The sequence below is a fragment of the Colletotrichum navitas genome, assembly GCF_030913465.1.
Source record: "Colletotrichum navitas strain CBS 125086 chromosome Unknown LY79scaffold_5, whole genome shotgun sequence".
Lineage (NCBI taxonomy): Eukaryota > Fungi > Ascomycota > Sordariomycetes > Glomerellales > Glomerellaceae > Colletotrichum > Colletotrichum navitas.
Genome location: NW_026850551.1, coordinates 187,612 through 213,078, shown reverse-complemented (window position 1 = coordinate 213,078; position 25,467 = coordinate 187,612). Strand labels below are relative to the sequence as shown.

Here is a 25,467-nt window from a genome sequence, read left to right as displayed (position 1 = left end):
TGCCTGCCCTACCTACATAAGGCAGGCAGTTATTGCCCAGCTTGGTGACGAAAGAAGGAGGCGACAGAAAGCCACGCGGCGTGTTTGTGCCTGTCGGGCTCGAGAGTGGTCCCGTCGTGATGGGTGGTGTCGAACCAATCTCGTGGAACTGCAGGCGAACGTGATGCGCTGGCTTATGTCGGGCATATCCATGACGCACGCAGTCTCGCAAGATGGGCGATAAGGGGGTCGCCATTTAGTGTACCACGACATCCCAGATCTGCCAGGGGGTGGGCGACAAGGTGAGCGATTACCAAGCTTGAGCCAATTCCGCGCTGGCAGTTCGGACACCGAACTCGGTCAACACCTAGTGTCGCCTAGTGCCACCTACTTAGAACCCAAAAGCAAGCATTGTCTTGTTGAGTCTGTCGTTTCATAATATGCTCCAAGCCCTCACCCTGTCTGACAAGAGGAGAGGAGCACCCCCAACGTAATGACCTGGAAGCCGCTTACAGAGGAGCATTGCCATCCTGGAGGGACGATGCCGTTCCCCCTCCCCTTCTTTATCGTCGACAAATGGGGGGCCATCCGATCAAAAACCTTGGTGTCCAAACCGGCAGCAGAGCATGGCTGTGTGACTGTGGCCGGCACCTCGTCGACAAGGTTCTGCGGTCGTCCTGTTTCAGCACCGGCGAGCGGATCGGTCCCGCGGAACCGCCCTCCTGGAAGAACCAAAACTTTGCCCTACTTTTCCTTCCTCTTTCCCGGCCTGGACACGGTCGCCGGGTTTCGCCTCATCGACAGCGTTGTCGCGCTCCCGTTCCTAATTTGACGGCCCTGCCCCAACGCCAACCTTGGCACCACCTTCTGCCTCCTTGTAACTCACAGTAGGTGCGACTGCCACGGGATGAATTGTCCCATCTACAAGCCGACGGCATATCCCCTGGTGTTCCGCGAGGGTGCGCTGTCGTTGTTCGACACGTCCTCTAATTGTCGGATGGTGTCTTGCGCAATGACAAATCCGCGGTGCCTGATCCGAACGTCGGTCGGGCACGCTCACTAGGCATGTAGCTTAGTTAGCATGAGTCGGTATTTCCCACACAGACACCACCCAACTGGAGCGGTCCGAGGCCACGCCATATTGCAAAGGCAATGCCCAGAGCTCATCACAATGAATGGGCCAGGAATGTAGTTTGGGAGGAAAGGGAAGGGTGATAGCGGTAATCATAGAACCCTCTCCCTACCGTCGATACGGAGGACGCGGGATGTGACCCGTGCCTCGGCAACCCCAACATAGAAGTGAGGGGTTGTCGAGCCGAGTTGACTTTGTGTCGATGACTCGATTATTGCGTTTGTTCTTTCCAAAATAGTCAGTAGGCCTGCGGGCGTCAATCACGGCCAATGTCGATGCACCATCCTTCTGCCGTAGCGGTCATACCTATACCTTTGATCTCTGCTCGTGCTGCTGCTCAACAAGCAGAAGGGCCAACCAGCATGTTTCCGCAATGACAGTCACAGCTAGACTCCTGAGTAAGTATTAGTGTATCGATTGAGGAAGTGGTGACATTTGAGAAAAAAAAAAAAAAAAAAAAAAAAAAGCGTTGGGCCAAATCTGAACTCAATCGTACGAGCCAAATCATTGGGCCTATGATTGCCTCTGCCCACCTCACCGTGACTTTTGACCGAGAGCTATATGTCGGTGTAGTTCGGTGAGCTGCTGCAGGAGGTTGCAATTTGGAACCAATCAACAGCGGTTTTTCATGCTTACTAAGGCGCGCTGTTTCTCAGCCTTGTGCACCTAAATCCTTGACATTGGCCTCGCATCACAATTTCCTCCGCCCAACGCCCTCGCGACGAGGATTTCTGACGACCACAACCACGACACCTACCCCGATTTCATCAGCCAGTCTTCTCCACAATGGGTGTCGTCAAAGGAGGAGTCTGGACCAACATTGAGGATGAAATCCTCAAGGCTTCCGTCTCCAAGTACGGCCTGAACCAGTGGGCGCGTGTCTCATCGCTGCTCGCGCGCAAGACCCCGAAGCAGTGCAAGGCAAGATGGAATGAGTGGCTGGACCCGAGTATCAAAAAGACCGAATGGAGCAAGGAGGAAGATGAAAAGCTTCTTCACCTCGCCAAGCTTATGCCCACCCAGTGGCGCACCATTGCACCTGCCGTCGGGCGAACCGCCAACCAATGTCTTGAACGATATCAAAAGCTCCTGGACGAGGCCGAAGCTAGAGAGGCTGGCCAGTTCGGCCTCACCGGAATCGAAGGTGGTGAGGCTTCGGCACCCAGCGCCGACGACGTAAGAAGGTTACGCCCCGGCGAAGTCGACCCGGATCCAGAGAGCAAGCCTGCGCGCCCCGACACGATCGATCTCGACGAAGATGAAAAGGAAATGCTGAGCGAAGCGAGAGCGCGTCTTGCCAATACACAGGGAAAGAAGGCAAAGAGAAAGGCTAGAGAACGTCAACAAGAGGAGTCGCGCCGTTTGGCCGCCCTCCAGAAGCGACGTGAGCTCAAGACGGCAGGCATCAACATCAAAGTCGTCACGCGCAAGAAGGGCCAAATGGACTACAACGCCGACATACCTTTCGAGAAAAAGGCTGCTCCGGGCTTCTACGACACCGCAGAGGAACAGGTTCGCAACGAGCACCAGCGCCAGGCTTTCGACCCAAGAAAACAACAACTTGCGAGCAAGCGCAAGGGCGATGGCGACGATGATGGCGAGAGCAAGAGAAGGAAGAAGGAGAAGGACGCGCCCTCGGCTTCGTTCCAGGCCGCCGTAAAGGCTGGCCAGATGCAGAAGATCCGGGAGGCCGAGCAGAGCAGCAAGAGGAGAGCCCTGAACCTGCCGGCTCCTCAGGTGAGCGAGGGCGAATTGGAAGAAATTGTCAAAATGGGCATGATGGGTGAGAAGGCGAGCATGATGGCGCGCGAATCCGAAAATGACGCGACTCGGGGACTGGTCAGCGAGTACTCGACCCTGAACAATAATGCACCCATCCGAACACCCCGAGCCCCAGCGCAAGAAGATCACATTGCCAACGAAATCCGCAACATCAGAGCCTTGACGAATACTCAGTCCTCACTGCTGGGCGGAGAGAACACCCCTCTTCACGAAGGATCCGAGTCCACAGGATTTGACGGTGTTGCGCCTCGCAAGCAAGTCGTCGCAACACCAAACCCCCTGGCGACTCCAATGCGTGCCAACGGCGTCGGCCAAACTCCCGCGCGAGCTGGACAGACTCCGATGAGGACGCCCCGTGACAGTTTTTCATTGAACGCCGACGGTAGCCAGGCCCTCGTCTCAGCAACACCTCAATACATCAAAACGCAAGAGTTGGCGTTGCGCAGCCAGCTGAAGCAAGGCCTGGCGTCTCTGCCTAAGCCCAAGGACACTGAGTGGGAGCTCGAGCTTCCTGAAGACCAAAGAGAGATCGCTGCCAACGAGGACATGCTTATTGAAGACGCTGGTGAAAGGGATCGCCGGGAACAGGAGCTTAGGGCGGCGCAGGAGGCTTTGGAGGCTCGGAGACGGACACAAGTCATGCAAAGACACTTGCCTCGGCCCGTCAAAGTCGACGTGTCTGCCCTGCTGTCAGCTGCGGAGACAACTCAGGATACCGCCCAAGTACTTATTGCTAGAGAAGCTGCTGCCCTGGTCGCCCACGATGCGATCAAGTACCCCTTGCCCGGCTCAAAAGTCAGTGGGGTCCCTCCTCGCTTGGACACCATCGCCGATGATGAGCTTGCCGAGGCGCGTCTCCAGATTTTGTCAGAGACAAGGCCGAAGCCCTCTTTTGCTGAGATTCAGGCATCGTTTGAGGGTCGTGGCAAGGATTCTCTGCTCCTCGGTCTGGGATGTTACGGCGACGACGAAGAGGAGGAGGAGGCAGCCATGAAAGAAGCCTTCGATGTATGTGTTTCACCCTCCCCCCCCGGACTTTTCGCATTCTAGTTACTAACATCATCACAGTCTATACAGGACTTAATCGCCACCACCGCAGAGGAAGGCATCAAGCTTGAGAAGACCTTGGGCGTGTATTTGGGTGGATATCAGAAGCGACAGAAGATGTTGAGAGACAAGATTGGCGAGGCCGCCGAGGCGCTTGAGAAGGCGAACAACGCTCTGAGCGGTTTCAAGACGCTTGCTATCTCGGAAGAGGTTGCGATCCAACGACGTCTGGGCGCATTGAGAGATGAAGTCGGATACATCAGTAGGAGGGAACGTGAGGCGCAAGAACTGTATCGCAAGACGAGGGATGAGCTGGACGCCCTGCGAGCTAACAGCGTCAACGGGCGCGACTGAAAATTTGTATTACTATGGGACGATGAAAGGTAGGAAGAGGCTACGGCCTGGACCAGGCAAATTGAAAGCTGTATGATGTGCTTCCAGAACGCCCCGCCGCCAGATGCTAAATACCACAAGGAACAATCGGTTTTTCGCGTTATGTCAACAGTACTCCATACCGCACCCGCCCCTCTACTTCCTAGTGCCAAGTCTGGGCAACTTGATGGGAACCAGCAGGCAGACCGACAGGAAGGCTATCACTGTGCAGCACAAGAACGTCATCCGTAGCGCGGCCTCGTAGCTCATAACAACCTGCTCGCGGTACAGCTCGGGCAACTTGACGATCGACTCGACGCTCTCCCTTACCTTGCGGATCACCTCGTCCTTCTCGGGCCCCTGGACGTACTTGTCGAGGTACCCCAACAGGGCGTTCTGTACGACGAGACTGCTACTGGCGACACCAAGCACCATGCCAAGCGAGCGCCAGAGGATGAGGGTGCTCGTGACGACGGCCTGCTCCCGCTGGTCGCTCGCCGCCAGGACGGCCATGAAGGAGCCTGGGAACTGAAATCCTTGGCCGATGGAGGAGGGCACAAGGCAGAAAAGGTAAACCCACGAAGGCCAGCCGCGGCGGAGGTGGGAGAGGATAAGGGTGCCGACGAAGAGGCAGACGGCACCGGAGACCGGGGGCCACTTGAGGCGGCGGGTATAAGTTATGAGGAAGCCCGTTGCGGTGCCGACGCCGGAGGAGACGAGCGACGGGAGGACGAGACGCAGGCCGGAGGCGGTTGCCGTCGTCAGGAGGACAGCCTGGAAGAAGAGGGGGCTGACGCGTGTTAGAACGGGGTTGGGGGGAGCAGGCCGCGGGACTTACATGTTGAAGAGGATGGCGTTACTAAGGAGAGCCGCGAAGAAATTGGAGAAGATCAGGTTCATGCGCGGTGAGCGGCGGACTAGGTGGAGAGGCATGATCGGGCGGCTGACGTATGACTCGACGTAGAGGAACACAGGGAAGCAGATGCTGAAGATGACGAGCGAGGCGATCACGAGGGGGTGGGACCCTGTTACATAGTTAGCTATCGATCCTGGGAGTCAAGACGGACCGCGCCATGATTTGACTTACACGGCAGGATGTTTCCTCCCAAGTTCTATATCGAGGAAGGCAGAATGTGTTAGGTCTCGGGGGCCGCTGCTCAGCGAGGAAAAGAAGACTTACAAGGCCGAGAACGAAAAAGGTGATGGACGTTGTCAGGAGGATCGAGCCTTTGAAGTCGAAGGCTCTGAGGGCCTCGACAAAGGTCTCCCGCTTCCCCGCGAGCCCCAGGTCGCTGGGAACGGCGATGACGGCGATAACGCAGCAGATGATCAGGGGGGGGATTTGTATGCCAAACACACTGCGCCAGCCTAGGTGGTCGGCCATGGCGCCGCCCAGGGCCGCCCCGAGGGCGGAGCCGACGCCGTAGATCATGTTAACGTAGGACTGGTACGCGCCGCGGTTTCTACCTCGCGGTCAGCCTCGATTTGATGCACCTGTCGCCTAAAACAAGTTCGCGACAAAAGGCGGCCCCGTCTCACTCGACATGCAAAGCGACAAGAACGAGGGACAAACTCACTCGATCGGGACCAGGTCACTAATGATGATGCTCCCCAGCGTCATCATGCCGCCCGCGCCGAGCCCGCACAGGGCCCTGGCGAGGATGAAGCTCGTCATACTTTGCGCGAGGGCGCACCACAAGGTGGCGACGGTGAAGATGACCATGGTGGCGACGTAGGGCGGCTTGCGGCCGATGCTGTCGGAAAGGCGGCCCAGCAGCGGTTGAAAGGCGGACGAGGTGAGCAGGAAGGCGGTGGACAGCCATGAGGCGCTATTGGAGGCGTGGAAGTAGGAGGTGATGACGGGATGCGAGGAGGCCATGATGGTGCCGTCGAAGCAGGCGATGAAGTAGGTCAGCAGGATCTCGGCGAAGATGAACCAAAAGCGCGAGGGGGAGATGCCGTTTAGGTAGGGGGTGGACGCGGTGGTGCTGCTGCCACTTATAGAGACGGCGTCCGAGTCCCGGTCGGAGTCGGAGTCAACGCCGGCGGCGGCGCCGGCCTCACGGTCGGTGCGGCTGGCGAGAGAGGACCGGCGGGTCTTGGAGGAGGTGCTGTAGCGCCGTGGACCCCGGAGGAGGGGGTTCACGGTCGACTCTGGCTCCAGGAAGGGGCCGGAGGTGGGGAGGGACCGCGAGAGGAGGAAGTCAAACTCATTGGGCGAGATGGTGTTGTCGTCCTGCGGGGTGATGGGGAGAGGAGTCGAAGGTTCATCGACCTGGAGGAGAGGCGTGCGCTCGTCCCCCCGGGCACGCTGGCCGTCGGGGGATGGCGACGGTTTGGACCTTGCCCACGGCACCATTATTGGATAAGAATTGGGCAGAGAAGAGAGATACTCGGCTTTGGGGTAGGGGAGGGTGGTTTTTCACGGCAGCAAGTGAAACAATGCTTGCCAGGCGGGGGAGTCTGCTCGCGGACAAGTCGCCGTGATCTCTGGGGTGTTTGTCGTAATCGAAGAAAGAGTTTGTGTAGAAAGAGTTAAATGCAAGACTTTTGTCGACCAGGTGAGCTTTGCTTCAGTTGAATAGAAAGCGGCTAGGAGCGAGACGGGACGAACTTCAACGAGGCGCCCTCCTGATTCTTCCACACACGCAGCTTTTTGGCCAATCAAAAAGAAACCGAGCTCGATGACATGTGGGATATGTACAAAATGTTCTATCACGAGTCGAGTGCTGGGTGATGGAGGAAGTTGAGAAGAGGAGAAAAAAAAGAGGGAGGAGTCAGTACGTATGCAGGAAACGGGACTTCGCCTTTTGTTTCGCGAAGACCCTGGCCAGGGGGGGGACCTAAAGGGTCTTCGGTGGCTTCTCTTTCCCCATAGGATCCTTTCAGCATGCAGAGGATAAGGTAGGAAATCCATGGTCCACCCTAAGCTCCTCAGCCACCATGGATGGCACCGTCCACCGCTTGTTCCGGCGGTCACATTTCCGTCATTTTGCGTGCTGGCAAGTCAGTTTCCCCCGGGCTCGTGACTCTGACCAACCCCGAACAGCAGCGCCGGCGTCCCTCGTCCTGCCGCCATACGTGCTGCTATCGGTCTCTAGGCTCGCTTGCAAACGGTTTTACTCCTGGCCTCGGGAGATAACAAAGAGGAGAAAACTCTGGGGAAAAGCCAATCACGCAATAGCGGGCGGGTATGCGTAAGACGGCGGAAAGCGTATCTCGTTAGACTGGGCACTAGAAGGGGGGTGCGTTGGCTAGGAGCCATTCTCGCTCGGCTCGAGTCCGTTGAGGAAAAGAGTAAAAGACAACCAACCCCCACACTGCCCCAGCTCCGTTCCCGCAGGTGGTAAATCTTCATATGGGACGGACATCTGATCCCGGGCGGGAGATCCGTCCTGGTCCCGGATTCCGCTACGTTGTACAGGGTGGCAGGGGGAAATAAAATACCCCAGTTATGTAATATCGACACACAGTCTAGCTGGCTAGGCTAGTAAACAGTACTGTAATGCCCGCTACTGAAATAAGTAGGGTGGTGAGTGTTAGAGTAAGATACCTAACAGGGGTATTTTATTTCGGCCTGGTACGGAGTACCATACTAATATTTATTCTGTTGGAAGCTAGCTTTCCACCATTGACCAATTGCACCCTCGCGAAACTGGGAATGCAATCGATGGCCACCGAGGTTGCGTTGCACAGGTGCGGCCAACCGTTGAATCACGGGACTGCGCGTCTTGCGGGACTCGTTTCCCAGCATCGGCTCATGCGTCGCACGAGATGCCAGCCGAGACGCCGAGATCGATTTCTCACATATCGCCACTGTGCGACCAAGCCGAACCATTCTCGAGGAGTCGAATCCCTCTGATGGATTTCCATAGCACGAACGGGCCGAATTGAGGTGGTACCGAGGTGAAGGCGAGACGAGACCGTCTTTCGGGAAGACTGCTGAGGCTTTCCAAAACACGGCTCATCATGTCCGTATCCGCACTCCCTTCGGCTCCAACGAGTCATTGTCGCCGAAGTCGGTGCGAAGCTGAAGCCGAACGTGTCGCACGGGGCCAAGACCTCGCATCCTGAATTATTTCGCCTACCGCTGGAAAAGAAATCACGAACTCACACGTCGTAGTCCATGGACTCGGTTCGGACTGGGTTATACTCCTTGCCATGATACGGCCAAGCTCCCATTGCCTTGTCTGCGCAAAGCAACGTAGATGTCGAGATATAGCCAATCAGAAAACCGTATCATCGGGGCTGGCTCCCTCGGACTCAAACGGAAGACAGCTACGAAAGGAAATAAACGTCCACTTGAAGCAGTGCCATGTGAGCACAGCGCCTGGTAAAGCATTTTCCCTGGCCCAGTCGTCTAGTCTGAGCTGAATTGACATCCCGATGATAGGCCAACGTTTAAAGTGCACCGAAGGATCAAGATCCCCGTTCTCGCCAAGGGTATTCACTTTAAGGCGCCGTAAAAATAAATGTCTGTAACTGGTTAGTCATTATCATCGCTGTCTTCTAAATGGTTCATAACGTAAAGCATTTTGCAGGTGTCTTAGCATATAAGATTCACAGTGGCTCGTTTCGTTCGCCAGACCCATCTCATCCATTCAGGGCTTGTGCACATACCCTTCATCTTGGCAGAGGCCGCCAGGAAAGTGAGCTGGTCAGCCAAGCGGGGGCCAGAGAGCAAAATGAGGAGAAACGAGACCCTCCATGCATCTCAAAAGTGCACAGGGGCTCTCAAGTTCATCAGAAGTCGTAACCTTTAATGCTTCCACTGCACATCCCATATCTGATCGTTGTTATACAAGGGGCCGATTCGACTATCGCTCTGGCGGCAACGTCTTGTCGTGCGATGTTGATGCTACGGCTCCAACCGTTATGGGAAGAACCCGGAGAAATGGCCGATTCGGCGCGACGGCCTTTCATCGATCGTCACTTGACTGCCGTTGCGCCTACAAGCCACTCCGTAGGCGACCTGAACAGGGTAATCAATGTTACTAGGCACACAGGAGTGCAAGAGGCACAAGCTCATAGCTCGGACGAAACGCGGCAAGCCCCGACGCCAGCTAGAATCCTGATAACCATTGCCCCTGCATCTACTGTCCGAGCTCAACCATAAGCCGGGCGCTCTTCCGTGGCTGACGGGTTCTGCAGCACCCGGAGGCGACACCCGCTCAACCATGATCACTAGACTATACCGTAATTAGTCCAGACGTCACGAGCTCAGACTATTTTGTCTACAAAATCTAAAGCGACCTACTCCTTCGTCCAGAGTGTCTAGAAGTCACGGTGATCCGCGTCAGAATCAAGAATTCTCGCAACTCCTCCATCAGTTGGACATAATGGAAGATTAGAATTGTTTGGGGAGGGGGGGGGTTGTCTTGACACTTCACCGTGTATCTTGATATATTTCGCCTCCAGTCAAGAACATGCATGAGTGGTCCGTGGTAATAGTCGTATTGCATCGTTTCTATATCTGTATTAGGTGCATCTTATTCTGAAAGTACAGTACTACCTGCGGCAGAAATGCCAGTCCTATCTAGCCTGCAGGAAAAGCGACTCATCCAACGCTCGGTCTTGCGACCTAAGCCCCACTACATTGCAGTATATTCTCCCTAATTCCACGTTTCAGTAGACATAGAGTGAGCGTCAGACCTCCTTTGAGCCCAAGACTGTGACTGTCTGCCTCAAAACCCGCCCTACTACCCACCAGATAGTCTGCAGGGCCCCCGACCCTTCTTCCGGTTCCCCTCTTTTCCAAATCTGCCCCAGGTTCTCAGTCTCTTGGTCTAACTGGCCTCCCGTGAGCTTCACCATGAGGGCACAAAACACCATCATCAATGTCCTGGGGATCGTGGCTTCTACGCCAAGCTTTATCGCTGCCACCCCTCTTGCTTGGACCGTCGGCCAGCCAGTTCAAACTACCAGCGGACTCGTTCAGGGGCACGCTGCAAGCGGCGCAGTTCAAGTTAGAATCTGACTACCTGCGAACCGAATCTACACTGACGAGAACATCAATCAGGTATCTGAGTACTTGGGCATTCCTTATGCTCAACCGCCTATAGGTGCGCTGCGCTTCCAGCCTCCCGTGAAGTTCACTGGATCCTCAACCATCAACGGCTCCTCTTTTGTAAGTTGGACTTTATCTACCTTTAGGGCTCGGTGTGGAAGTTCTTGCATTCATAAAGTGGATAAGACGCGATGCAAATGCTAATAGCATCTGAACCAGGGGCACCAGTGCATGCAGCCGACCATTAACGCCAGCAGTATTATGGTCCCCAATGGTTTTGCAAACCTTGGGGTCCCCAATTCTGCCGCATCAGTACTTTCGGTGCTTGCCGATACTGGCTCACAGAGCGAGGACTGCCTGACACTGAATGTCTGGACTAAGCCACAGGAGGGTGAATCTAAGAAGGCCGTATTGGTATGGATTCACGGTGGCGCATTCACAACAGGTAAGTATGCCATTACCTGGACTCCATATAAGCCACCGTAGACTGACTAAATCTACAGGGAGTTCTCGCGTCCCAGCAAACAACGGACAGTTCATGACGGACCAGGATGATGTTGTCCTGGTGTCTATGAAGTAAGTCTCCTTGTTCGACGAAGAAGGGGGATCGACACTGCTAACGTGGGCTGACCAGCTATCGTCTCAACATCTTTGGATTCCCCGGCAACCCTAACTCTGCCCCGAACCTCGGACTTCTTGATTTTCGTATGGGTGTGCAATGGGTTCGTGACAATATCGAAAATTTCGGCGGCGACGTCAACAGAATCACCCTCTTTGGCCAGTCTGCTGGAGGCTCCCTGGTAGACTACTACTCGTACGCGTTCGCTTCTGACCCTATCGCCAATGGGTTCATAGCCATGAGTGGAACTGCCAACGGATTCGGCATCTTTACCAACCAAACCGTCAACGCGAAGTGGTTCAACATTACTTCTGCGGTTGGCTGTGGCAACAGCCAGACCGATCCCACGGCTGTCAACAACTGCATGCTTTCCAAGACCCCGGCAGAAATCCTCAATGGCGTGGCCGCGAGCGGTACTGGCACCCCAGGTGGAACCTTCTTTGCACCGGTCGTGGACGATACCCTCGTTTTCGCTGACTACAGCATGCGAACTTCCGCAACTGGAGGGTACGTCGTCGGTAACGATGACAACGAGGCTGGCCTCTTTAAGCTTGGTGCTCCGGAACTTGACGATGCGTTTTGGACTGGGTTCAATCTCATTGGCTTCGAATGTCCTGCAGCGAGGAGGGCGACACGAGCGGTTGCCGCCGGCCACCCAACATGGCGTTACCGGTACTTTGGTAACTTTTCCAATTTGGTCATCACCACCACACCGCAAAGTGGCGCATGGCACACCTCGGAGGTAAGTAACGCTTCGCTTCTTTGTTTTAATTGTTTCAAAAACGAAGATCGAGACCTAGCATTCTAATGTCTTTTAGCTTCCTGTCTTATTCGATACGTCGCCACAGTCGCCAATCGTAAGCACGCCGCAGCAAATAGAGGTTGGGAGATACCTCCGTGGTGCCTGGGCCGCCTTCGCTAAGAACACAACCTCTGGTCTCCTTCAGTTCAATGGCAACCAAAGCTGGCCTAACTATCAAGTTGATAGCAGCAACGTTAACCGCATCGGATTTCAGGACCAGACGGCCACAGATTTAGCCCCCGGGGTAGCCTTTGACGCACCGTGTGTCTTGGTGGGCATTCCGGTGTTACCTTAGGCGCCGTTTTCTTGTATCTTATTTATTATACGAAAACACATTGGATCACTCATTCCACTTTCTTGATTCACTTTCACAATAATAACAAAACCCACAAGTAGAGGAGCTAGATAAGTAGATTTCCACTTTTCTACGCGAAACAGACTATTCTTTACATACTGTACTTTTAAGCTGAAGCTTTTCTCAGCCTCTCGGGGATTAGTAAGATTCATGCACCTAGTTAGAGCCAGCCATGAGCATTGTTGGTTAGGTGTTGGACGGCATGGCGATACAATTGTGATAGGTTCTTTATCGTGATGCGGCAACAAAGTGAAATTGAAATTTTCTGTAATCTAAGTCTTGACAAAGCGATGTATCTCTGCAGTAAATTGTATGAAGAGTAAAGCAAGGTAATTGTCTCTTGCTTGACGAGTCGCCGTGCCCAAGGCTGGAAGCCTCACCATTCATAGCTCAGCTCTATAGAGAGAAAACAAAAGGATAAAAAAGCAGCAGAAAAAACGGAGAATACAATTTGCAACATTAGATGGTGTTTCTGGGGCGCTGAAGTTGCACGACGACTGCCAGGAATAGGCATGAAGAAGATCATGAGTACAGAAAACAAGCCCATGGAGGGAGGTACAGTTATCGCTGAATTGTGGAGACAACCTACGGCAGCCTGCAGGGCGCACTGGTCCAAAAGTCAGAAATTCCCTCTTTAGGACAAAAAGATAATATAGATACGGTATGGTGTGTATTTAGGCCCACTTATAATCTCTATTAATAAGGTCTGATTGGTTTAGATATAATGCTTATATAACCTCACTATACCCCATAGGCCCATAAAAGGCTTAGCCCTGATCCTGGTCTTTTATAACTTCCGGCTTATTTCCGTAGGCCAACGCCTGCCCACTGTTGCCAGCGCCTGCCTACTATTGCTAGCGTGCACCACTATTGCTAGCGCCTGCCCACTATTGCCAGCGTGCACCACTATTGCCAGCGCCTACCCACTGTTGCCAGCGCCTGCCCACTATTGCTAGCGTGCACCACTATTGCCAGCGCCTGCCCACTATTGCTAGCGCCTGCCCACTATTGCCAGTGTGCACTACTATTGCCAGCGCCTGCCCACTATTGCCAGCGCCTGCCCACTATTGCCAGCGTGCACTACTATTACCAGCGCCTGCCTACTATTAAGAGTATACACTATATTTATTATTTCTTAATACTTATATTTATCTATTATTTATACTTAGAATTATATTCTCTTTAAGGAAAAAATTTAGACTTTGCCACTAGCCCGTGCACTTTAAGCGAGCCAATCAAAGTAAAGTCCTAAGAGCTTTGCAAAGGGGTAGGTGTAGCAACCCAAGTTGACTTTTGGACCAGTGCGCCCTGCAGGCTGCCGTAACAACCGGCATACCGGTAGCTTTCCTTGTCCACAGAGAGAGAGAGTCGACGTCACGTGCTTAGTCAGCACATGTAAGACCGGTGAGCCGACCTCAACCGACGCCAAGTTTTGCCCATTTAAACCTTACCCAAGACAGCTTCACCTGTGGGGGACGATGAGCAGCAATAAACAATGACGCGACGTCGTGATGACGACACTGCAGATTACGATCCGTACACCGGCGTACTTCCCGTTCTTCCGCCTGGCACAGAGCTGCCGGACAAGAACCCGCGCAGCAACGCCGCAACAGCTGCCTCTGCCGCCGGAGTGCGTGCCTTGAGCGCCCAGGCCATCGCATTCTACTTCCGAGCCCCGGTAAAAGCATTCTTCCGGACCCGTGTCGACTACCTCGCCTACGCACGCAGTGTGCATCAGGCCCAGATCGACGCACTCGCACAGGCTGCTGCAAGAGAGCCATCATCTAGGTTGAGGGCGACCCTCCACCAGGCATGGTTCTATCTGCGGGGCACTACCCCCGGCGTGCTCACCTCCGCCGTGAAGCATCATGGCTGGAGCGTTCTGCCTAACCAAGTTCTTCCGCCGCTTATTGCAAATGTGGGTGTTGGTGCTGTACTGTACACCAGCTACCTCACAATCCTCGGCAACTTGCATGAGGAAAGTGGAAAGTCGAGAAAGACCGTCTACCCACCGCCACATCCGACGCAGACCTTCACCGCCGGGCTCCTCGCCGGAAGTCTCCAAAGTTTCATAGCAGCACCCTTGGACGCAATCCAAGCCAGATATGACCATCGCGATCTTATTACTGCCGAGGGTGGGAAACCGAGAAGCATGTGGGCTTTCAGCGCCGAGAAACTACGAGAGATAGGCATGCGCGGCATATTTGCTGGCTGGGGCCTGTCCCTTATGAAGGATAGCTTTGGTGCAGCGATATTTTTCAGTGTCTTTGAGTATGTGAAGGCTCAAGGATACCACCGCTTTGTCTCCTGGTACTACGGTGGACTGGAAGAGCACATCGTCGACTTTTTAGCCAGGAAGCGACCACCTAAGAAAGACACATCCGACGAGGACGATAAGCAGCCACTGATCATCCGGCCTCACTACGCCATCGAGCCGTTGTTTCTGCTGCTTGGTGGCCTTAGCGCTTCGTTTGCCCAGCAGATTGTTCTCCATCCGTTGACACACGTGCAAGTTGAACATTGGGATCGCCTAGAAGAATTAGACGCCAAGGCGGCCAAGCTTAGAGAATTCCGTGGGGCGAACCCAGGCCAGCGAAGAGATGAATGGAGGATGTTTAGGGCCTACTACCGAGCATACAAGGAGACGTGGTCGGAATGTTGTGCCGAGGCTGCAAAGGAAGGACTGAGTGTAAGGAAATGGCTTTGGCGTGGCTTCTGGTGGAACACGATCAGGCAGGTTCCCAGCACAAGTGCTGGATTGATCATTTTTGAATTGGTTCGACGTAAGTATGGCCTGGGTAGCGAAGAGGTTCGTATTGAAGGAGACGGGTATGATATCCTGCTTAACTAGAGCATTTGGCGGGCGCGCGGGTGTTTCTAGATGGGCTTGAAGTGCTCGACCCCATTTAGCATTACAGCATCAACAAATAAACTTTCCTTCCTTCCAGTGGCTGAGCTGCTGTTTGTCGTAGAGGGTTGGCTTGTGGCTTGGCCCGCATATGTCTTATGCATGGCCGTGCCACCTTTCGGACATGGTTTTCCCAGTGATGACGTTGTACCCCTCCTAGCTCACACAAAATGAAACAATCCCTCTTTCTTCTATCCTGTAATAGGAACCATCTCATCTTGTTCAAGAGCACTGGAAGACAAGTCTCAAAAATGACCAACATACCAGAATCAGACAGCGTTGTGCGTGTTAAACTTATTGACACAACGACCGCGATGGTCGGCACGGCCGAGTCATTTGTGCAGCCGGTTATGCCAGGCCACGAAGTCATAAACTTCTGCTCCTTGGCTTTCCTTCTCGAAAACGAGAAACTCGGCAAGAAAGCAATGTTTGATCTCGGTGTCCGCAAAGACTATTGGAACCTGCCGAAAGCAGCTCAGCAAGGGGTCTTGGGTCCCGAAAGCGTGATATTCGGGATCAGGGTTGAAAAGGGAATCGACGAGATCCTGCAAGATGGAGGCGTTGAACCCGAGAGTATCGGTAAGAGCTCATGAGATAACAGCAACACCCCTTACTTACATATATTGGAGATTTCTGCATCTGGTCTCACGCACACTTTGACCACCGCGGAGATCTTTCTGTCTTCCCTAAGTCGACAGCTTTGGTCACAGGCCCGGGATACTTTTCGTCGAAGGGACGGCCGGGGGGGCCAGACGATCCTCAGGCAGTCTCTGAGTTTGAAGGCCGGTCACTGATAGAGGCAGATTTTGGCGGCGGGTTCATGGTGGGCAAGTTCAAAGCCCAAGACTTTTTTGGCGACGGTTCCCTCTACCTCCTAGAAGCCCCTGGGCACCAACCAGAGCACATCTGCGCCCTTGCGAGAACCAAACCCTCATCGGCTTCCGGCGGAGCAACTTTCGTGTTCCTTGGCGGCGATATTTGCCACTTCACCGGTGTCTTTCGCCCAACCAAAGACACTCCGCTTCCAGAAGGTATCCCGGCTTCGGCTATTACGAGACGCTTGGACTGGTCCTTCAAAGCACCTTGTCCTTGCTCGCACTTTACGCCACATCATCCAAACGCGGAAGACGGGAACTCAGCTCGTACTACGCCGTGGTACCAGCTCCCCCGCCACGCAAAGCATCCAGTCTACACGGACCTCAGTCTAGCGATAGACTCGGTGTCAAAGATGAGGGAATTAGATGTCAAGGACAACGTCATGGTTTGCATTGCTCACGATGCAAGTCTGCTAGATGTTCTGCCCGTCTTCAACAAGCAGCCCAATGAGGACATCAATGAGTGGAAAGCTGAGGGTTGGAAGTCAACAACGTACTGGAGTTGGCTCAACGAGGTTTCCGTGGAGGGAAAGACGCCTCGACCACCTATTATAGAAGGGTTCTGGAGAGATGGCAAAAAGTGGGACTACGCTGCTTATCTGGAAAGCCTCAACTGAGCGCACGATATCTAGGTGATTACTACACGACTGAGGAGATGCTTGACATAAGCTAGGCGCGAGAATACCGCCCAATCTCAGAACACATGAGCAAAGATAGATAGCATATTGGGGAAAGCATAACCAAGGGTACTGATTCGGTACAGTGGGATATGGCGTCATGAATCGAATTGCTCGCGTTGAGCGTATCAGTAGCTTTATATAGTATCCAATATTAACCAGCAATAATCAGCAATTCTTTACACGAACGGAATGATGTATTATCATATGTTAGCTTAAGTGGACAGCGTGAGGATATGGAGCCTTCACTAGCAATTGACTACTTTAAATAAACCATTACTATCCTATCATAAGGTTTTTCGATTTCCATGTACCATCCGTCCCTCAAGATAACCAATGACTCCATAAAAATGGAATGTTGTATCTGTGCATTGTCCAACTGAGGTTCCGGATTCCGCCGAATATTGTAGTGAACAGACCAAGAATTGGTGTTCAGGGATCCGCTCATCGGATCAAAGCATCACAATTCCATCGCCGTCTGCTTGGTTATCCTTCTCGCCCTGTCTAGCCTTTTCAACTTCAATGACACGATCGTCGTCCTTTCCATCGCCCTCCATTGAGGTTATTACTCCACTGCTCGTCTCCTCATCTGCAGAGCCTGTGACTTTACGTTTGTCCAGCTTCAAGTAATAGTACATGACCCAGGTGAAGACGATCAATGCAATCGCACATCCAAGACAAAATTAAAAGCCTTTCCTATACCTTGGAGACTCCACTGTAGGGAATGTAAGCAACGGTGTCCAGGCAGTGGAGCTTTGCGATAGCAGATTGATGAGCACGAGAGTAAAACTGCGCTCCTCAGAACTGTCCCGCAGCAAGTTATTGACCCAGTCGTGAAAGACGGAAGACAGAGCATTTGACCAATACATGCTGGCAAATCCGAACCATAACCCACCTTCAGGGACTGCCCATATGGTCAAGAAGATGAGACCCATTGCATTAAGAGCCGAGCAAATCGTGATTGCCCACGCTGGGCCGAGAAAGATATCCGAGGAGAAACAAGCAATTAGCGTGTACGCTATTCCCAGCGCAGGTGCAATGGTTCCCATTTCGTTAATCTTCGCCGCGCTGTTCCGACCAAGACTTTTAGTCCAGAGCAGGTAAGACCGGTGTTCTTATGAATACCTGCATTCCAGAAGGGGATGTTTGTTATAATGACGAGCCATAATCTGAAACCGAGAAGGGTTCGTTTGATGTGGCCGAATTTCATCTTTCCGTGTAATACGTGGCCATGCTTTTCTAGGCGCTCGCGAGCGATTTCAACGTCTTTCTCGTTGACGCACCATTTGTTGGGTTGGTCGACGCCGCTGTAAGCAGCCAACTCGGCATAGGAATTGACGCGGTATTGGAGCAGCGTGAATATACCCCACATAACGTCGCAAATCGGAATGAGGTACTGGATGGGGACATATGTCATGATGAAACTTGATCTTTAGTTAGTAAAAGTCTGGTAAGATTCCGAGTTTGGGTCCTACAGGAAGAAAATCTGGCCTAGCACTGAACTTAGGGTGAATAAGGTCTGGAGCTGGACGAGTTCGTTCCCGTAGAAGCCAAGGTCTTCCTTCAACCCGGCAACGTATGCATTGTTCAGGTTTGATTGATCAGCATGCTTGACCCAATACCCTTGATGGATAGTGCATCAGTTTGAGGACTCAGGCTTTTCCCACGCCGAAACATACCGAGGACCGAGTAAGGTACCAAGAGGAGATCAATCTTTGTGATCAAGCGTCTTTCTTCCTTTGTATCTTCGGGAGAGAACCATCTCCATTGCCACCATTTGTCTCTCGGGACAGATTCTTTAGAAGAAGAGGCCATGTTTGCAAATGACTAAATTGTTCTGCAGTTACAATCTGACAATGACAAATGAGATGCAAGACAATCAGCTTTATACAACACGTATATGACTGGTGTTTGTGCCGCACACACAGCTTTCATCCGTTCTAGAACCCAATAGGAAAGTTGTCCGACATTGCATTGTTTCCACAAGAGTACAACAAGATGTCAGGTAAGAGCTGACCTCGCAACGAGTCTCGGCAGGTGGCCGACTGATTAAAATGTGCGCTCGAGGAACTTGAGATCGTCGAGATCAGATGTAAAAGGGGGACTACGGCGGAGGTAAGCAGATACGATATCGGTAGCACAAGACTAAAAACCAAATCCCGAAGGTGAATCACTTGTCCTGATTGCTGTTTGGAGTCCTCAACGGCGTGGCCAAGCGATGTTGTGCTGAAACCCCACAACGGTGATAGACAACCTTGCTTTCACGTCTTCGGGTCCTTGTGTCTTATTAACCAATCCAAGGGTGTTCCGATCCGGGCAAGCTTTGCCGGAACATAACTTGGCATGGTAAGCGCGAAATGACGGGACTAGGAAAGAGTAAGGTCGGATCTTATCTTTCCAATCACTGACGATGCGGGACGCATCTGATTATCTTAATTCTGGACTGCTCAGCGAAAGGTTGACGTATACAGGTGGCACAGTCACGACTTCGGTCGCGTTCATCTTGCCGCCCCTGAAGGCATACGTGAAGGTCCATCCAGATCCCGCACCTCCGTGTTCCCCCTTGTTATTGACAACCACAATGCCACTCGACACTGCTGGGTATTTCTTCACCATGCGCACCACAGCGTCCCTCGCAGCCTCTTGCGGGCTCATGCCTTGTCTCATACTCTCCACAGCCTGGTAGCAGGGTAGAAACCGCATCATGATGTCGCCGTCGCCGGTGGCGCCGCAGGCACCGACATCCCCGTCGACATAAGAACCGGACCCGGTAATCGGGCCGTCGCCGACACGCCCAGGGACTTTGAACGAAGCACCGTTGGTCGAGGTGCCTGCCGCCATAATACCATTTGCGTCCAATGCCATCATTGAAATGGTGTCATGAGATGCCTGGGCGGAATTCGGAGCGATAAGGTTAAAGTAGTCTGGAGATCTCGAGTCAAGCTTGATGTGCGTGTACGGACCACAGGCTGATTTTGGGTTGGGCGTGACGTTTTGCCTGTAGTTGGACTGGCAGTTGTTGCGCCGCCACTCAGCACACCTCGCAGCCGAAGCCTCTGTTGTAAGGTTCTCCACTGGGAAACCGTTTTCAATGGCGAACTCTGTTGCCAGGTCGCCAGCCAGCATGGTGTGCGAGGTGTACTCCAGAACGTGCCGGGCTACACCGATCGCGTTCTTGACGCGGCGGAGCGCCGCGACGGAACCCGACTTCATCGTCACGCCGTCCATAATCATGGCGTCGAGGGTGGTCTCGCAATGTTCGTCGGGCGAACCGCCGAAGCCAACGCTGCCGTCGCACTGGTTGGCCTCACAGGTTGCGCAGCCGATCTCGACGGCGTCGAGGGCCGAGGCGCCTTTCATGACCAGAGCCCGATATGCTGCGTCAGTCGCAGCGGTAAACGCGCCTCCCCACGTGTTGATAACCATGGGGAGCCCCGGAGAAGACTGCGCGAGAACGACGTGCCCGGCGAGAAGGGGGACGAGGAGTGGGACGAGGAGTGGGACGAAGCAGGGGACGAGACCCGGCATGGTGGGTAGCGGTTCCGGAGGTGACACCAAAAAGGTTGCTGAAAGAAGGAAAGGGAGGGAGGGAGTTGGCGCCCTGAGTTGCTTGGCAGCTCGGTGCAATGAATGAGTGACGATGGCGTGAGAGAGCAGAGATGGAATTGGTCGGGATAACGACGGGAGTCTCTAATTAAGAGCACGGCCGCTTTGCTGTCCGCCGCGCCGATGCTGTTTACCCCGCGCGATAGGCCGACCCCCCTACCCCGATAAACAGGGGCTCAGGGCTTCTGGGGTTCATCAGATAGGTACGACGAAAATGGAGGCTGGGAAGAGATGGTTTGTTACCACGTTACTTTCAGATTTGCCAAGCCAGCTTGGTCGTGCGTGTTTATCAACCTTCCTGCCTGAGCATTGTGGCAATGGCCCGGATAAGGCCCGAAATTGTGAATTATATGGGGCTCAAACATCCCTCACCCCCCCCCCCCCCTCTCTCTCTCTCTCTCTCTCTCTCTCTCTCACATACACACACACACACACACATAGAATGAGTGACATCAAAACTGGATGGGCTTGTGTAGGAACATTTTCTACGAATCTCCATCTCCACAGCGGGCTTCTAATAATTCATCCTCTGAACTCTTTGGCCGACATACCGGTACACATCGCGCTCAAGCAGTGTAAGTGGACAAGATGCTTTCCATCTCTCCAAACTCTCACAAAACCTCTGCGCAGAAATCTCTGACAGCGTCAAGCATACGGCTGATGTGCTCCTCCCCATGTGTGAGATTTAAGGCCAAAAAACCCCGGCGGCCGACATAAATCCTCTTCGCGAGGAGGTAAAAGAAAAAGAGGTCCAGGAGTTCATTTGCCAACGGTCCGTTGAAATGCACACCAATGACGCTTCCAAACCCGGTGAGTGTGACGATGAATGCATCCTTTGATGCAAAGGCTGCCGCCATGTTGCTGCGGAGTTTGTTGCCCAGCTCGTTGTTTCTTTCGAGAGCCTCTCTCGATAGCAGCTTCGTCGCAGCGATACCCGCCGTCATTGAAAATACGTTATTGTTCCACGTACCGGAGTGGAAGAGACTTCGCGGCGACTCCGGGTCGTACAGGTCCATGATCTCGCTGCGGCCGCCGAAAGCGCCGAACGAGAAGCCTCCGCCGAAATGTTTCCCAATGGTCGTCATGTCAGGCGTAATGCCGTGATGCTCTTGCAACCCGCCATATTTGAGCCTCGACGTGATGACCTCGTCGAAAATGAGGATGGCGCCGACCCGAGTCGCTTCGTCTCTTAGGAAGTTCAGGAACTCTCTCGACCCTTCGAACATCCCGGCGGCACCTTGCATTGGCTCCACAATGATAACGCCGATATCGTCGGTGACTTTAGGCCGGGTAAACTCAATATCATTGTACCGACCGTAGATGAATTCATGGGGCAAAATGAGGGGATTCTCATGTGAGAAGGAGAGGGTTCCGCCGTGGTAACCATTTTCACAAACCAGGATCTGGTTAACATTCATGTGTAAGTAAGGAATCTCGTTGGAATCTGAGACGCAAGATATCTCTTTTCTTGTGTCACTTACCTTTCTTCGCCCGTTGAAATGCAAAGCTGTAGCGATCGCCATTGTATTGGCCTCCGTCCCCGAGTTACAAAACCTGATGGCATCGATGCTGGGGAACCTTTCCACGAGCAATGCACCCAGTTCGCCCTCCTTGGGCGTCGGTCCACCCAGAGTGAATCCGGTCTTCGTTACGCTCTCGACAGCAGCGATGATTTCCGGATGCGAATGACCAAACATTCCGGCGCAGTATTCGGATACGAAATCCAGGTACTCGTGGCCGTCCATCGACGTCAGGTGGCAGTCATGGCCTCCCGAGAAAGCCAGTGGGAAAGGCTGGTAATGAAGAACAGACCTGGTCGTCCCGCCCGGTAACGACCCCGAGGCGCTCTTGTTGACTTGACGCGATTTTTCATTTTCTGCGACATACTTCTTGATGTAATCACTGAGTTGCTGCCCAATTTTAGACGCTGATAGTTCAGTTCCAGCGGGAGGGCGAGGTTTGGCTGCCATCTCCCTTTGTTGGTTCTTAGACTTGCAATTGGTTTCTTAGTAACTTAGTGATGGTTCAGGGAGATACAAAAAACCGTGAGCGGGACGATTGGCTTTATTCATATGCCTTTCCCGCGGGAAAGCTGTGACTTGTGCCGTTGAAACGCCAGATAAGATGGACCCCGCTCGGGTATGCGGTATCGGGATGTCGAAGTCTTCTGCTACATAACGCTCGGAGAAGATGACTGGTCGGGAAAGACCCAAAGCCGAAGCCCCATCATTCCCGCTTAGGTAGAGACGTTACTGCTCTCAGGTAGTCACAAGTCCTCGGGAAATACTGGTTCTAAGCCAATTCGACTTAACAAACCATAATCTGCCATCAGTCGCCGAGGTCAAAGACGTCGATGCCAGACCGCTATTCAGTGCGTCAACCTACGACACAATTCAGTGTTGCTTGCGCTTTCAATGGAAAGTGGAATTCAACCAATAGTATTACACGAATTCCATGAGACCCATATGATGCAGCCATGCAGCTCTTCATGTAGAAGACAAGGGCTGGGTCGGACAAGTTCAACTTTTGATAGCTGATTAGTACCAACTTGACTTGAGTACGAAATGCCGTTTTGTCTATTCGTGCAAATAAATCTGGAAGTCCTCTATTGCCAACGAATCGTATCAGTTTCCCTCGCTTTTCTTTGATTCAAGATACGCCTAACCACACATTGCCTTGTCTTCTCTAGCTCTCTCACCAGCTCCCATTCTCTTTGCCCTCCACCCTTGGCCCCAATACCAATGTGCCACCGCCAGAGGGCTGACTGCAACTGTAACGAGTGCCAGCCCCAAAAAAGTAGCACCAGGTCCATTCGACTCGATCAACTTCTCTACAAGTGCAACGCCGACAGCAGCGAGGCCACATCTGACAAGGTTGTTGATGGCAGTGGCGCTGGCACCCTTTCCTGGACAAATATCGGTGACGAGGGTCTGGTTCAGGGCAAAAACGGCGTTGCTCGTTGCGGCGATCAAGAATTGTAGTACGAGAGGTAGGGCAATCCAGCCGCGCCGGGAAGTCAAAGAGGAAAAGTTGAGAGACATGCCATAGCCCGCAGTGGCGGCGACAAAGACAAGAGAAATCCATGGCAGCCGCCGTAGGCGGGCCCTTTCTATTGGGAAGTCGACAGGTAGGTTGCCCCGAGCAAATTTCTCGGAAGTGTCGCATTTGTAAGATGCTTTGTATGCCTCCTTTACCGAACAATAGTCTCGCGTCATAACCTTGCCAGCGATAGCTGAGCCAATTATCGTTCCGAGTCCTTGAAAGAATCTGTCAGCAATGGCACTATGACCGCCGATTCACATTCGACATACCGTTAGGTAGAAAAGCAAGACCAATCTCGAGATCGCTGAGGTTGAAACGCTGCTTAAAAAGAACAGTGGTGCTTGACGTGACCATGCTCCATACAGTGTACACCACGCCACCGAAGACAAGGTTGATTAAGATGTCTCTTTGAATCAGCAGCCGCAGCGGCTCGAAAAAGGTCATCAGTGTAATTCTTTCCCGCTGAATGGGTTCTTCGGGGTCCTCCAAGTAACTAGGCTCTTTCTTTAGATATAAAATCAGCGGCTTATAGACGCCTCCTAGTCGCAGCGATCCGTTTCCGGCAATGGTACGCATGGTCTCGGGAAGAAAAACAACAATTATCAGCGTGACAATTGAGGAGATTATCAGGAGGAAGATAAAGATGGACCGGAAACCGAAGCAGTCTGCAAGCAATCCGCCGAGCACAGGTCCGATAGCAATGCCTAAGTTTCTTACTGCGAAGAACGGTTCGCGTTAGCCAGCCTGACACCGAATGACGTGAAGCCGGGTATGATACAACTTACTCGCCTGATATAAGCTGACGAACGCTCCCCTATCTGCTGGGGGGGAGATGTCCTGGATCACCCCATTACCTGTTGGATGCGGTTATAACCAGTTCAAGATGGAGCTACGGTAGTCAACTCACCAATGCTAACAGTCGAGGCGCTCCCAGCTGCTTGCAAGCCTCTAAAAAGCAGCAGAACCGCAAAATTTGGCGAAATGCTGAGTCCAATGTTGGATAATATGTATACTGCGAATGATGCCATGTATATGGGCCTTCTTCCTAGAGTATCTGATATCGATCCCCAGATCAAGGGCGAGATACCTTGGATTACAAGATATGAAGTGATGGTCAGAGCTACCATCTCGTGGCTTATATTCAGGTCCTAAAAGAGTTTGTTCGGCATTGGACCAGAGACTCGAAAGGTCGGGTGGACCTACCTGGGAGATGGTGTCCAGCGCTGGAAAGTAGATGTTGGAGGAAAGACCCGAGAACAGCCCAGCAGCACCAATGATGAGAATGATAAACCACTTCTGTTTCCTTGAAAAGACATGATAGGGCGGTTCTATCTCCAACCGAGCCTCCAATTCCCGACGGTACGATTCATCGAACGGGTTTCGATTTTCATCGGGAATCTGCGTCGGCAAGCATGGATCGATAGAGGGGTTGCAGAATTCGGCGCCATGGCTATCTCCGCCCTGTGATATTGGAGGCAAAGACAGTGTCCTAGCTAGGAACCCCCCTGATGAAGCGGCGCTTCCTGTACTGGGACTACCAAAGCGGGAAACTGTTTGGCTCTTGGAGGAGGCTCGCGTGGGAGAAATGTACTCGTTTTCGTGGCCGCCCTGGGATAGTTCTACGTCGCTCGTCAGGAGCTGGAGACTGCCCGACGCTGCCGAGGACAGGGTGCGGCGTAGGCTATGTAGCGGTCGAAGCGGCGGCCGGTTGTAAGTGGCCATCTTCATTGGTATTCTTGGGTTCCGTCGGTCCACGAGTGCGTGGTACTTAGGAGGAATACGTGGGATGTTGGCTGGGTATGATAGTCATGCAGTCATGACCCTACAACCAACAGCACCGCCGGGAGACTGACTGATTATACACAACACCACTGATAAAAGACGATTGATCACGCCGAATTCTACTTCCATGCGGCTCTGTAAGGCGGTTCTATATAACGGATATCTGATATGCAAACACGCTAAACGAATCCCTGCAAACCCTATCAAAGGTAGAGCACCATGTCCTGAGAAAGCTTTTCCATTCCTGGCCTCCCGTAGAGCCCAGATATAGCAGGCGATGGTATGTAGGATTGGATGGTAGTCAAGGTTCTGGTCAAGGTCAGCTCGGATCGTACCGTAAATGGCCTTGCTCGAGCGCTGTCTGAAACCGCCCAGGGCATCGCCCCAAGTTAAAGCGTCTGTTCCCCCTTGAGCACCGTATCATGTCAGGACAGTTGAAAGCTTCAAGATGTCAAGGGCATACACTGCCTCATATGCGCCAT

At 53.0% G+C, this 25,467-nt stretch overlaps 11 protein-coding genes across 11 annotated transcripts; 5 read left to right on the top strand and 6 right to left on the bottom strand.

Moving 5' to 3' along the window:
- Positions 1 to 1,897: 1,897 nt before the first annotated feature.
- Positions 1,898 to 4,294, top strand: LY79DRAFT_586837 (myb-like DNA-binding domain-containing protein; the record flags this gene model as incomplete). Its single annotated transcript, XM_060560695.1, has 2 exons — positions 1,898 to 3,901; positions 3,962 to 4,294. 2 exons carry the CDS (start codon positions 1,898 to 1,900, stop codon positions 4,292 to 4,294), a joined length of 2,337 nt encoding a protein of 778 aa, XP_060418924.1.
- Positions 4,295 to 4,468: 174 nt separating this feature from the next.
- Positions 4,469 to 6,671, bottom strand: LY79DRAFT_666004 (major facilitator superfamily transporter; the record flags this gene model as incomplete). The annotated part of the gene is made up of 5 exons (XM_060563149.1): positions 4,469 to 5,102; positions 5,151 to 5,337; positions 5,400 to 5,424; positions 5,493 to 5,775; positions 5,890 to 6,671. 5 exons carry the CDS (start codon positions 6,669 to 6,671, stop codon positions 4,469 to 4,471), a joined length of 1,911 nt encoding a protein of 636 aa, XP_060418923.1.
- A 1,952-nt stretch (positions 6,672 to 8,623) lies between these two features.
- On the top strand, positions 8,624 to 9,869 carry LY79DRAFT_538517 (uncharacterized protein). The gene is made up of 2 exons (XM_060556749.1): positions 8,624 to 8,645; positions 8,706 to 9,869. The coding sequence occupies exon 2, from the start codon at positions 9,075 to 9,077 to the stop codon at positions 9,426 to 9,428; it is 354 nt and encodes a 117-aa protein (XP_060418922.1). The 5' UTR covers positions 8,624 to 8,645; positions 8,706 to 9,074; the 3' UTR covers positions 9,429 to 9,869.
- A 255-nt stretch (positions 9,870 to 10,124) lies between these two features.
- Positions 10,125 to 12,035, top strand: LY79DRAFT_666003 (carboxylesterase; the record flags this gene model as incomplete). The annotated part of the gene is made up of 6 exons (XM_060563148.1): positions 10,125 to 10,277; positions 10,332 to 10,439; positions 10,539 to 10,764; positions 10,823 to 10,895; positions 10,954 to 11,680; positions 11,757 to 12,035. The coding sequence occupies 6 exons, from the start codon at positions 10,125 to 10,127 to the stop codon at positions 12,033 to 12,035; spliced, it is 1,566 nt and encodes a 521-aa protein (XP_060418921.1).
- Positions 12,036 to 13,523: 1,488 nt separating this feature from the next.
- LY79DRAFT_598602 (mitochondrial carrier domain-containing protein) lies at positions 13,524 to 15,045 on the top strand. The gene has a single exon (XM_060561810.1). It carries the CDS (start codon positions 13,591 to 13,593, stop codon positions 14,944 to 14,946), a length of 1,356 nt encoding a protein of 451 aa, XP_060418920.1. The 5' UTR covers positions 13,524 to 13,590; the 3' UTR covers positions 14,947 to 15,045.
- A 209-nt stretch (positions 15,046 to 15,254) lies between these two features.
- Positions 15,255 to 16,495, top strand: LY79DRAFT_506397 (metallo-beta-lactamase superfamily protein; the record flags this gene model as incomplete). The annotated part of the gene is made up of 2 exons (XM_060553717.1): positions 15,255 to 15,582; positions 15,633 to 16,495. 2 exons carry the CDS (start codon positions 15,255 to 15,257, stop codon positions 16,493 to 16,495), a joined length of 1,191 nt encoding a protein of 396 aa, XP_060418919.1.
- Positions 16,496 to 16,863: 368 nt separating this feature from the next.
- Positions 16,864 to 17,858, bottom strand: LY79DRAFT_691159 (uncharacterized protein). Its single transcript, XM_060564742.1, has one exon. The coding sequence runs from the start codon at positions 17,602 to 17,604 to the stop codon at positions 17,239 to 17,241; it is 366 nt and encodes a 121-aa protein (XP_060418918.1). The 5' UTR covers positions 17,605 to 17,858; the 3' UTR covers positions 16,864 to 17,238.
- A 168-nt stretch (positions 17,859 to 18,026) lies between these two features.
- Positions 18,027 to 18,370, bottom strand: LY79DRAFT_506498 (vitamin H transporter; the record flags this gene model as incomplete). The annotated part of the gene is made up of 2 exons (XM_060553725.1): positions 18,027 to 18,178; positions 18,235 to 18,370. The coding sequence occupies 2 exons, from the start codon at positions 18,368 to 18,370 to the stop codon at positions 18,027 to 18,029; spliced, it is 288 nt and encodes a 95-aa protein (XP_060418917.1).
- A 612-nt stretch (positions 18,371 to 18,982) lies between these two features.
- On the bottom strand, positions 18,983 to 20,083 carry LY79DRAFT_506544 (asparaginase; the record flags this gene model as incomplete). The annotated part of the gene is made up of 1 exon (XM_060553733.1): positions 18,983 to 20,083. The coding sequence occupies one exon, from the start codon at positions 20,081 to 20,083 to the stop codon at positions 18,983 to 18,985; it is 1,101 nt and encodes a 366-aa protein (XP_060418916.1).
- A 492-nt stretch (positions 20,084 to 20,575) lies between these two features.
- LY79DRAFT_538509 (aminotransferase class-III) lies at positions 20,576 to 22,586 on the bottom strand. Its single transcript, XM_060556748.1, has 2 exons — positions 21,643 to 22,586; positions 20,576 to 21,564 (listed from the first exon to the last, which is right to left on the bottom strand). Exons 1-2 carry the CDS (start codon positions 22,129 to 22,131, stop codon positions 20,773 to 20,775), a joined length of 1,281 nt encoding a protein of 426 aa, XP_060418915.1. The 5' UTR covers positions 22,132 to 22,586; the 3' UTR covers positions 20,576 to 20,772.
- A 235-nt stretch (positions 22,587 to 22,821) lies between these two features.
- On the bottom strand, positions 22,822 to 24,925 carry LY79DRAFT_586829 (major facilitator superfamily transporter; the record flags this gene model as incomplete). Its single annotated transcript, XM_060560694.1, has 5 exons — positions 22,822 to 23,417; positions 23,473 to 23,919; positions 23,989 to 24,057; positions 24,111 to 24,351; positions 24,407 to 24,925. 5 exons carry the CDS (start codon positions 24,923 to 24,925, stop codon positions 22,822 to 22,824), a joined length of 1,872 nt encoding a protein of 623 aa, XP_060418914.1.
- Positions 24,926 to 25,467: the final 542 nt, after the last annotated feature.

Coding starts and splice junctions, on each gene's coding strand:
- LY79DRAFT_538517 (XM_060556749.1), top strand. CDS start 9,075: ATGCTTCCACTGCACATCCCATATCTGATCGTTGTTATACAAGGGGCC.
- LY79DRAFT_598602 (XM_060561810.1), top strand. CDS start 13,591: ATGACGCGACGTCGTGATGACGACACTGCAGATTACGATCCGTACACC.
- LY79DRAFT_691159 (XM_060564742.1), bottom strand. CDS start 17,604: ATGGGAACCATTGCACCTGCGCTGGGAATAGCGTACACGCTAATTGCT.
- LY79DRAFT_538509 (XM_060556748.1), bottom strand. CDS start 22,131: ATGGCAGCCAAACCTCGCCCTCCCGCTGGAACTGAACTATCAGCGTCT. Junction 21,565..21,642: donor ATTTCAACGGGCGAAGAAAG/GTAAGTGACACA, acceptor AATGTTAACCAG/ATCCTGGTTTGTGAAAATGG.